Source organism: Nothobranchius furzeri, chromosome 4 (genome assembly GCF_043380555.1).
Source record: "Nothobranchius furzeri strain GRZ-AD chromosome 4, NfurGRZ-RIMD1, whole genome shotgun sequence".
Lineage (NCBI taxonomy): Eukaryota > Metazoa > Chordata > Actinopteri > Cyprinodontiformes > Nothobranchiidae > Nothobranchius > Nothobranchius furzeri.
In genome coordinates this window covers 16,829,365-16,840,410 of record NC_091744.1, presented here as the reverse complement: position 1 = coordinate 16,840,410, position 11,046 = coordinate 16,829,365, and the positions used below count along the sequence as shown (strand labels likewise).

General features: G+C 41.6%; 1 protein-coding gene across 1 annotated transcript in view; it reads left to right on the top strand.

Moving 5' to 3' along the window:
- Positions 1-837: 837 nt before the first annotated feature.
- The window catches only part of tmem131l (transmembrane 131 like), a 47,583-nt gene continuing 37,374 nt past the window's right edge, over positions 838-11,046 (top strand). The window contains exons 1-3 of the mRNA XM_015964107.2: positions 838-1,147; positions 1,832-1,905; positions 8,409-8,452. Of these exons, the coding sequence (XP_015819593.2) occupies positions 853-1,147; positions 1,832-1,905; positions 8,409-8,452 (413 nt within the window). The 5' untranslated portion in view covers positions 838-852. The remainder of the gene's footprint in view (positions 1,148-1,831; positions 1,906-8,408; positions 8,453-11,046) is intronic.

Below are 11,046 nucleotides of genomic sequence, written 5' to 3'. Positions count from 1 at the left end.
TGGGGGAGCGGTGAGCTGCAGACAAGCCGCGCTCGGGAACTATTTGGTGGTTCAACCCCCCAATCCAACCCCTATGCTGAGTGTCAAGCAGGGAGGCATTGGGTCCCATGTTTTCAATCATCTAGTTTTTATTAGAAGCTAGTGCTGGAGATGTGTGTAAGAGACCATTTTAATGTTAAGCCAGCATGAAAAACTTAGTGACCAACTATAATCAGAAATAATGAAAAATGTTTTTTTCAGTCAACCACACCTTTAAAATATAGCTATTAAAGGAAGTACTGTACGTTCATTCTGCACACCTCTAAACACCCTGTGGAGGTGTTATGTTTAAAAATATATACTGTTCCTTATTCAACCTTTATGTTGAACTAAAATGGTTTTTAAAATAAAAGTAAACAAGATTCTGCAGAGAAAACAATAAAAGGCTTTCATTTATATCATATTTATGCATTCTATTTTGTTACACCATTTTAGAAGTTAAATAATGCATAGAAAACTTTCAGTATTTTCCCCTGGAAAATTGTGACATAGATGTCCTAAAAACCTTGAGTATCTAAGATTACACGTCCCATCAGTAAATGATGCAGATGCTGAACAACAGTGTTGAAAGGTGAATTTACATGGTTTACTTTAATAAAATTTAGAAATACTGAAAATAAATACAGTAGGAAAAACACGTGAAAGATTTTTTGTAGGCTTTAATTTAAACCAATTTAACAAACTGAGTAATGTGTAAATAACAGGTAAGTATGGGGTATTGTGGAAGAATTAAGGGGGAGAAACTGTCGTAAAATACCACAATAACAACCCTTTCGTTGTGATCCACCACTTTAGGATGTTAATTGTAGCTTAATGCTGATTTTCCTCACATTCGGACGCGCTGAGCGACGCGAGTGGAAGCTACACCCACCGCACGCGGCGCTTCAGCGGGCGGATGGTGCGGAGAGAGCAGCGGCTACCGCCTGGCTGCTGCTGCTGAGAGAAAGAAAGCAACGCAGCGGAACACACGGCGGAGAGGGCAGCATGGCGGGGCTACGGGACTTCCAGCAAGGCAGCCTCTGTCACAGGAAAACGTGGATCCATATACTATTAGGACTTCTGCAATTACTTCTATCTAACGTTCAACACGGCGGGGCTCAGCTGCAAGGTTCGTGTCCACCTTTGGTGACTGTTGGAGGTTGGAACGTTTATTCGTTGATGGAAAAAAAAATGCTACCTGGCAGTATGCGTTACACTGGGAAACAAAGCTAAAATGGTCCGCTGCATGGGTTTATATACATTCTTTGAAGGAACGTAAATGCACAGCCAGTAAAACATAATCTGAAATGTACATTTTGATTTTAAATGAAGCTATACGGTATGGTGGGTGCTGTTGACCCGTTCGCTGATGATAGTTTATGCTAGCTCGCCTGCCAGTTCCCTAGTCTGCGGTTTGATTTAACAAAACTTTCTCAGTCTGTAACGTGTCTCCCTAATAAGACTTTGAATTGATATTTAATAATGGTGACTTTAATACATTCATTACGCATCTTAGGGTTATTCGTGTTCGCTAAATAGTTTAGTATCGGGCAACCGCACTGGAGATGTTTTCCAAGTTCGTTAGCCATCAAGCTAACCTGCTAAACAAGCAGCTAGCATTTGTCAACCTGCAGAGGTGAAGTCTTCCTTCAGCTTTATGCTTGTTTATCTGTCACAGATGATTTTTAGTTAACTCGTTTGTAATTACATATAATAGTTAAGTTAGATGGTAGTTGGTAAGCATCTGCTTAAAGATCATACAGACCCAGCTTACATGCGCTCTTGTTCATTTAATGTTTTTGTTTCTGCGAAGCTCTGAGTCAGATGTCCACCAGCGTGGTCGAGGTCTGGCAGCCAGAGGAGGCAGACGCTTTTGTCCCACTTCAGGTGAGCATACCTTTAACCGGAGGGTGGGTTTGTATGAAGTAGGAACTATTTGCAACTAAATGCTGAACAATATGATAAAAATAGATACAGACGAATGAATGGACATATGCAGAGGAAAGATAATCAAACTCGTGTGGGTTTATTGTGATTTCCTTCTCGTGCATAAACCAGTTACCTGGATAGTTACCAGACTGAAATGCAACACTTCCAGCAATTCAAACCTGAGAGTTCACCATCTGCTCTGCAGTTCTTCCATTTTTCTTTTGCATTGACGGTCCAATGAGTTCAGTTAATAGCTCACTCTCAACAGCATATTACATTTGACATATGCTAATTGCTTCCTTTGCATTAGTTTGCATGGTGGTTCTTAAGCACCTCGTGAGTTTTATCTTGAGAGGCGCTATAGAAATGATATTTTCTTCTTCTTTTCTTTCTTCTTCTTCATGCATGATTCACTTCTTTAGTTATTACAGTTTTTTTCTATTAGGATGAGCAAACATTTTTTCTTCATTTTCTTGTAGGCATTTGTAATGATTACGTAATCGTGGAGCAGGGTGTACACACAGAGGCAAAAATCTTCTAAAGCACCCAGTTGATTTTTATCCACTGTATTCATTTATTTGTTTATGCTATCATTGATTTGACAGTTTTACAGACACACATAGCGACTGATTTAACATTGAAGATAATATTTAATTAGTATTTGATAAATGTTTACTGAGATTTTACAAAGAATTCAGTGTTTGGATTCCACTCATTTTCGTTCACTTTATCACTGCTGTTTCAGCTCGGTTGAAATAATTATTTACATTGTGTTGGGTGTCATATTTAACAAAGAATGGAGCGACTGTCTCAGTTACACGGGCTGTGTGAAACAGAGCATGACATGGGTGCTGCTGGTAATCAGCTGGGCGAGCAGCGTGTACGGTGATGGGCTCGTTTAAGCTGCAAGGCTGGTATCACACACTAATCAGACACAACATTTAAGCTACCTGCTTAAAGAGCAAGTCACCCCAAATCAACTTTTTTTCTGATAAACTATATAAATGCGTGTCTAATTGTGCTGCAGACATGTGTAGGCAATAGTTTTGCACTTTAGTGCATTTTAGTTAAAATTTTAATTTTCTGCCTAAAACTGTCAGAGTTGTGCCGTTGTCAGGTAAAAACTCTGCACTGCATTTGAATTTAAATCTGCCATCGCTATTGGCTAAGAGGTACCTTAGAACGTTAGCTGGTACCATATGATGTCAACTGTCGTTACGAGCCTCTGTGTGTGTGTGTGTGTGTGTGTGTGTGTGTGTGTGTGTGTGTGTGTGTATTTGTACGCGGCTCTGCCCTCGGTCTGCTAGGCAACAGCATTTGTTGCATTTTTTCAAACAGGAAGTGGGAGCGGAGTAATACTCTGGTAGGGGGTGACTTGCTCTTTAATATAGTGTTGTTTTTAACAAATGCTTTTTGTGAGTCCATTAAACCTACATCAGTTTATATGTGAAGAACTTTTCTATTCATTACACCCAGAGTTCACCCCAGAGCAGCTGTGGCTAAATTGTAGCTCATCACCACGAGTATGTGATTGTGTGTGTGCATGGGTGAATGACTGGTTGTGTTGGAAAGCGCCTTTGGATGTTGTAAACCCCCATAGGATGTTGTGTCAAATACAGGCCATTTACCATTTATCACAATTCTGCAAATGCAATTGCACCAGTGCATCGGTGATGGCATTTTCACATCTGGTCTAGCCCGGTCCAGTCTTGGCCCGCCCCTGCGCAGCCAGGTTTTGTTCACACAGCCTTCTCGGGAATTCGGACGTCTTGGAGCACGTGGGCGGGGCAAAAGCTCTGCAGCGAAGTCTGTGGTGTCCTCCTTAAGTTAATAATCAAAGGCGGCTGAGAGCTGTGTTGCTTTTGGAGGTTCTGACTTGAAGCACGCTGCTTCCTACTTTCTCACTGACAGTGTTGCATGCTCCTCACAGCAGTCTGTCCTCACGCTGTCACGGCTGGAGCATCAGGCCTGAGCTGCAGTCACAGAAGATGAGCAGGAGAGCAGGTCCAAAGAAAACGGTCAGCTGAGGACAAAAAATGCACAGATTTTTACCCAGATATGAACACAGTTAACCCACCAGGGCTGGTTCGTGTCGACCCAGATGTGAAAGCCCATAACAGAACTGTCGTTCATTTACTTTTTGGTAACAACAGTTGTTAATAACAGGTTTGAATTACATATGGTAGAAATAGCACTGTAATTTCTTTACTGTGAAGTTATGAATACAGTATTACTGTATTATTAGAATACAGATCTACACTGAACAAAAATATAAACGCAACACTTTTGTTTTTGCTCCCATTGTTCATGAGCTGAACTCAAACATCTGAAACTTTTTCTACATGCACAAAACAGCCATAAATTGTTCTGAAATCTGTCCACATGTGTGTTAGTGAGCACTTTTCCTTTACCAAGATAATCCATCCCACCTCACAGGTGTGGCATATCAAGGGGTTGATTAGACAGCATGAATAATGTACAGGTGTGCCTTGGACTGCCCACAACAGACTGCCACTAAAATCCCACGAATGACAGTGAATGCACAAGGCATTTATTAAGCAGAAGATTTTAGTAATGTAACTATACATTTAAATAAAATCCTGCAGCAGCAACAGGCTGACTTTAAATCGGCTCTACTAAAGAGGCTTTATAATGGTCGATACCGATATTATGGTACATATCGACGAGCCGATGTACCGTAAATCCTCTAATACAGGCCCGGGCCTGTATTTGACTCAAGCTCATCGAGCTCTAGGCCTTTATTGGAAGGAGGGCCAGTATTAGAGGCAGGCCTCTATTTCTATTTGAGCAAAATGAACTAATGGTTCGCTGGAGTTTTTGACAATTAATATTGCGCCCACATTTTCAAAGTTAAACACATTTCTTTTAACAACGGTAGTTTCTGCTTCAGCCCTCTCCCCCCTCCCCCTGGCAAACTCACTGATGCGCCTGCAGCCTCTCGGAGTTCCTGCTGCTCTAAACATTAAAATAATTATTTCATTTTCTGTTCCTCACTTCTGATGACCTTCAATGGTGTCTGTTTGTTGCAACCACCAGGTACAAAAACTAACTTGTTTTTATTTGACTATTTTTCTGTCCTGTCTGTTTATTATCTTCCTGCATCTCCTCTCAATCCTAAAGAGAAACTGCTACCTGGGTTCATATATATTCACCTTATGAGTTACCTTTGAACTGCAGTTCTGAAAGATCTACCGACCGCAAAAACAGCGGAGTGCTCACTGTTTGGCGGCCGTATCAGTGATCAGTGCGTCGGAGGACAAGGTGATGCATGCAGCGCCCCGCTCCACAGCAGCGAAACGCATCGGGCGCAAATAAAAGACAGAAAACATTAAAGGAAATGAACTGACATGAACGATCGCGTGTTAAATTAGTTTTTGAGGTGGCGACACCTGATTGTTACTGTGGCCGTGCTCAGGAGGCAGATCTACCGACCGCGAAAACAGCGGAGCGCTCCCTGCTTGCCGGCCGCATCAGTGATCTGTGCGTCGGAGGACAAGTTGATGCGCCCCGCTCCACAGCAGCGATACACATCAGGCGCAAATAAAAGACAGAAAACATTAAAGGAAATGAACTGACATGAACGATCGCGTGTCAGTACCTACGGTCTGGCACAGCGCGTTGCCCCCCCACCCCCCCACCCCCACCCCCACCCCACCCCCCGAGCGCAGGAGCTTGTCACCTGCTGACAGCAGGCTGCTGTCTTTTCCGAGGGCTGCATCTTTCCGGTCATTATCACGTGACAGCGACTAGTCGACGACAGGCATGAAAAGTCACTATAGTGAAGTTGACTAGTTCATACACCCCCTACTGCTGCTCCCCAGAGTGTTCTGCAGCATAATCAGCACATTCTCTTTGAACTTGATAGTGTAATGACCTGGCTGGGTTTGTAAGCCAGGTGCATTCTGGGTATTTTGTTATATGTGTTTCCTATCGTTCTGCTAGTTCCTATGTGTTGATTTGCGTGTTGTGTGAGTGTTATGTAAGCCACAGGGAAGGTGATGTGTGTTCTGTGGAGCGGGTTGAATTAGCATGGTTAACTGACACCGTGACTCTGTGTGGTAGGAGCGTGATAGAGGATCGTGTCTGTAGCGTTACAAAGTGTTGAAGAAAAAGCCAAATAAAGGTTTGTGTGAACCTCTACTGCCTCCTGCTGGTTGATTTGGGGACTATAACCCTGCCGCTGAGACGCTCATACTTGCTTGTTACCACATTCCACCCGGCCACAATAAGAGACCGGCCATTATTCACCTCCGCTGACTCCGACACCGGCCAAAATTGGAGACCCGGCCTTTAATTGAATACCGGCCTTTATTAGAGGATTTACGGTAACAGTCTAGCCCTAGTTAACTGCTATCATTAAATTAACCACCTCTAGTTTCAGTGAAATAATAATTAATCTACCTGAACTATAAATCTAAAGTTTAGCAGATAAATAGGTCAGAGTTTTGCTTTTTCATACATGTAAGCTTAATCGGAATGGGGATGTAATCTAGTTTTTGATGCACTGCAATGTGAGTATAAGCAAATCTGAATCAATTTAAATGCATTCAAAATAGATTTTATTTCATGAACTAAATGTTGAGGAACTTAGGAGGCAGAACTCAAAAGGTGGAACGCTGCGGTGCAAAAGTGCAGCGTCTGAAGCAAACAGCAAACACACAAGTTCAGCATGTTCTAGTAAGCCTGGATGACTCATGACTGAAGGAATATTGCTCCATATAATGAAAACGTGAACAATTCAAACACAACAGGACGGGGTTGTGTCTAAAAGTGATCCTGTGCTGTGGGAGGCGCTTGGCCTGTGTGAGCCTCTCAACATAACCATGCTTTAGTTCAGCAAATCGAGTCAGATTAACACTGAAATGCACAGATTAGGCCTCAGATTATAGCAATGGTTGGTTTTTGTATAACCGTTTAAGGTGTTGAGGAAATTCATTAAAACTAGTAAACCGTTTTTGATTCTCTTGAGATTATAACGAACTCAACAAAGTTGTGTTATTCTGTAGAAACCAGAATCCCTGATATTTGGGACTGAAACAGTAATTTAAACATGAAAGTAACTCAGTAAATGATCACTGAATTAAATTCAAACAAGTGATTTAAGCACCTTCTTGAGGCTAAAATGATTTTCTGTCTTTAAATCCCCCCCCCCCCCCCAAAAAAAAAAAGTAAAACAAACTTCCTATTATGTCTTCATTTATCTAGTTACATTTTTTTCTGGGGTGTTTTTAGGCTGTCAGATATCTCTCTTGGTAGGGGGGAGCTTTTACACTTTACATAATAAGAGCCTTTGTTCCCATTGGATGAAGATGAAGTCCACAAGCATTTTTTAAGCTGTGGTTTCAGTACAGAAAATAGTTATTTTAACTGAAAGGTTTTTTTGTTTTATTAATAAGCTATTAGAAGTAAATTAAGTTCAGATCGTTCAAATATTCACACACAAGGAGGTGAATGGGTAGAGAGACGCATCTGGACCAAATCAAATCTTGAAGATCTGATTGTCACTGTGTGTGTGTGTGTGTGTGTGTGTGTGTGTGTGTGTGTGTGTGTGTGTGTGTGTGTGTGTGTGTGTGTGTGTGTGTGTGTGTGTGTGTGTGTGCGCGCTCATGGTAACATGAGTTGGTTGACAAGTTGTGTCCTGTTGCTGCAGCAGCAAGTGAGACATAAGACCTGCTGCTTCACCTCCAAGCTCAGGCTGGTGGAAGACACAAATGTACTTTACTACTTTGAGCTGTCTGGATGTTTTTCCCCCAGAATAGCTCATTAGTAATGAAAAGTAACCACAAAGCTATTGCTAAAGATAAATGTTTTACTTTAAAACTGGAATATTTCATGACAAAAATTCCAGAGAAGTTATTTTTAATAGTGAACCAGTTTAATAAAGCAGCAAAAGGAAGCTGCTATAAGAGGATACAGCAGTGCATTGTTGTTGTGAATATGCGTTTCCTTCACTCTGGCAGCTGGTTGGAGTACATGTGTTGACCAACTTCAACCAAAAGCAGTGACCACCGTGAACGCCTCTCAGGTTTTCCTGCAACAGAGCAATGAGACCAGCTGAATGGCTGCACGTTAGGTTTCAGCGGGGCCTCCTGTACTTCCTAATGAAGCTAAAAGCCTCGACAAGACTATTGGTTGTTTTGAGTGTCTTATTTCAGTTGCCTTCAGTTCTTGAATGCATTTCTGATCAGTGTGTCCTCATCAAGCCTTGTATGATGCAAACTGCTAGACTGATGAGTTTAATGAGGAATTGTTCGATTTAAGACATGATAAGATGATATCTTTATGCAATACTGTAAAATAGGTTGTTGGCTTTCCTTCAGGTTGGAGATGCAATCTGGAAAACCAGCAAGATTAATCAGAGTTCAGTGTGTTTTTGACTCGCTGGCATGTGAAATCCTTTTTTACATTTAGTTTGAACAAAGATTGTTCTGTTTTTGTAGGTGGAGAAGGAGCGAAGAAAAGATGGTCTTCCACTACAAGATAGGTACGTTCTTTCATAATCAGTTTCTAGAACGGTTTATTACTCAAACCCTTCAAAAATACGCACCTTAAAGATGAAACCTTTCCTGGTTTGATAAATGCCCACACTTGTATAGCACTTTTCTGAGTCAGACAACTCCAAAGCGCTTTACATTACAGAGATTCATTCATCCATTCACACACATTCACTCACTGGTGGTGATGAGCTACAGTGTAGCCACAGCTGCCATGGGGCACACTGGCACTGGCCGCTCTCACCACCACCAGCAGCCAGGGAGGTTGAAGTGTTTTGCCCAAGGACAGAATGACTGACAGGACTGTGGGAACCTGGGTTCGTACCTGCAACCACAGTCGGCTCATATCTTGAGTAGAACTACTTTCCTTAAAGCATCATGACTTTCTTTTCAGAGTCAAGCTAGAAATCCCATCCCACATGAAGGTGTGATGGAGCCTATGTTCTACTAGAGCTAGCAGGTGAAGTTTCTGTTACAGTTGGAGTGGTTTAAGTCCAATAAGCCGGAGGAAAACTCCCTTTAAAGTCTTCTTCTGTACGCCGGCTGTGTTGTTTATGCTAGTGAGAGACTGGGGGGTAGTCTATGACAGAGAGGGTTTGGGGGCATGTGTGTTACAGAGGCACACAACCAAATTCCTAGCTAATTTTAGAACTCCTTGGGAAAAAAGGAAAGGAGTCCGTCTTTTCCTGATGTTTGTTTTCCCTCAAAAAATCCCTGAGAAGATAGATGTTTTTTGTTTTAATCTTGTTCTGGATGTCCAATACTGGCCAGTAAGTATAATTGCATAACAGTCTTTGTGGCAACTCTATTCTGTTGGGTTGTAAACACTGTTTCCTACATACAGCTGAACCATTAATCTACCCAAGTATTATTTCTTTTTAACCAAAATTCACAATCATTTTAGAGTACATTTTAGTCCATGTCCCACCCAGAGACGTGTGAGAATATTAAAATTTTCCACTAGAGTTTAACCTCCAGAGCTCCAGGCCTGATGGCTGAAAGGCCTCTCGTGTCTAGGTTATCAGACTCTTACCAGGCCCTGCCAGCACCCTCTCAGCCTAAAGAGCTAATCAGGCAGCAGAAACAGGTTAACGACATTTCTATCTGTGTGGTAGCCAAGTCTCATGTCAAAGTGTCTTCCCTCATCTGCTTCTGCTTTGTTTGCTTTTTCTTAGTTGATTTTTCAATGCAGTCCTTTATTAAAAGCTTTACAGAATGTTTAACGATAAAGGTGTTCCTCACTATTTAGTCCTGTGTCTGATACAAGAAAGAGTGTAGCACACGTTTTTCATTTAGTCTTCCCTTTCTTGTTCATATGTCTGTGAACAGCTGACCTAAACTCTTGTCTTTTCTTAACCCGGCTTGCAGTGTTGCTAAGGTCACCGCTAACACTAACTTTATGGGAGTTGCATCCCAGGGATCAAATAGCACTAAACACGACATGTTATTTTTGTACTGTGCAGTGGTTGGAACTCGAGGTAGAGCTCAGCGGTACACTTCTTGGGAGGCATATACAGTGTGTGTGTGTGTGTGTGTGTGTGTGTGTGTGTGTGTGTGTGTGTGTGTATATATATATATATATATATATATATATATATATACACATACATATACACCCCACTACATTTGTCATAAATCTTTTAGTTTCCTTTCAGAATCAACATTTTCTATGAGATACCGTACTACAAAATACTCCCACAAATGTGGGCCATTGATTGCAAACAGGAAAAAAGTGATTTTCCTAACAAATCCATTCAAGCCCATGTTGCAAAAATAAGTACACCCCGATTATAGTCTTAGGAGAAAACTTAAGACTAAAAAAAGGTTGAACTAACAAGCAAATAACCACAGGTGAGTCTGATGATTCATTTTTAGAGGTGTCCAGCAGACAGGTGACTATAACAGGACATTACTTAACAAAGCCCTTCCCATTTCATGCTGTCAGCAACGGCTCCATGTGGAAGAGAAATGTCACAAAATCTGAGAAAGGAAATAATTTCTTTACACAAAAAGTTGAGGGCTACAAGAAGATCAGCAAAACTTTACATATCAGTCAAAATACTGTAGCAAAAGTGATCGTAAATTTAAAGAAAGATGGAAGTACAACCATCTTACAGAGACATCCAGGCCATCCACAGACGTTAACATCTGGACAGGAGCGTCTTCTGATGAGGAGGGTGGAAGAAAATCACCATGCAAGTTTACTGCAGTTAGCTAAAGCATTAGAAAGCCAAACTGGAGTGACAGTTTCCCGCGACACCGTACGGCGCACACTGCAGGAATGGCATGCATGGGTGTCGTCTATGCAGGAAGCCTGAATCTGTTGTGTAACAGAATCGATTACTACAGTATGTGCTGCTGTCACTGCCATTCCTTTGGCTGCTGTGCAAGTCCTGCAGGATTTTGCACCTTAACATTGGGTTTATATTTAGCAGTTGCATTAATTAGTGCAATCATCTAGGACATTTTAGTGTATTTATTGGTAGGCCTACTCTTTTTTTGTTCAATACCAGGAAAGATTGAGACTTCAGAGAGCATTGGTTATTTAACATGTCTTCCATTTCTGTGTTCATTTGCCTTTGTA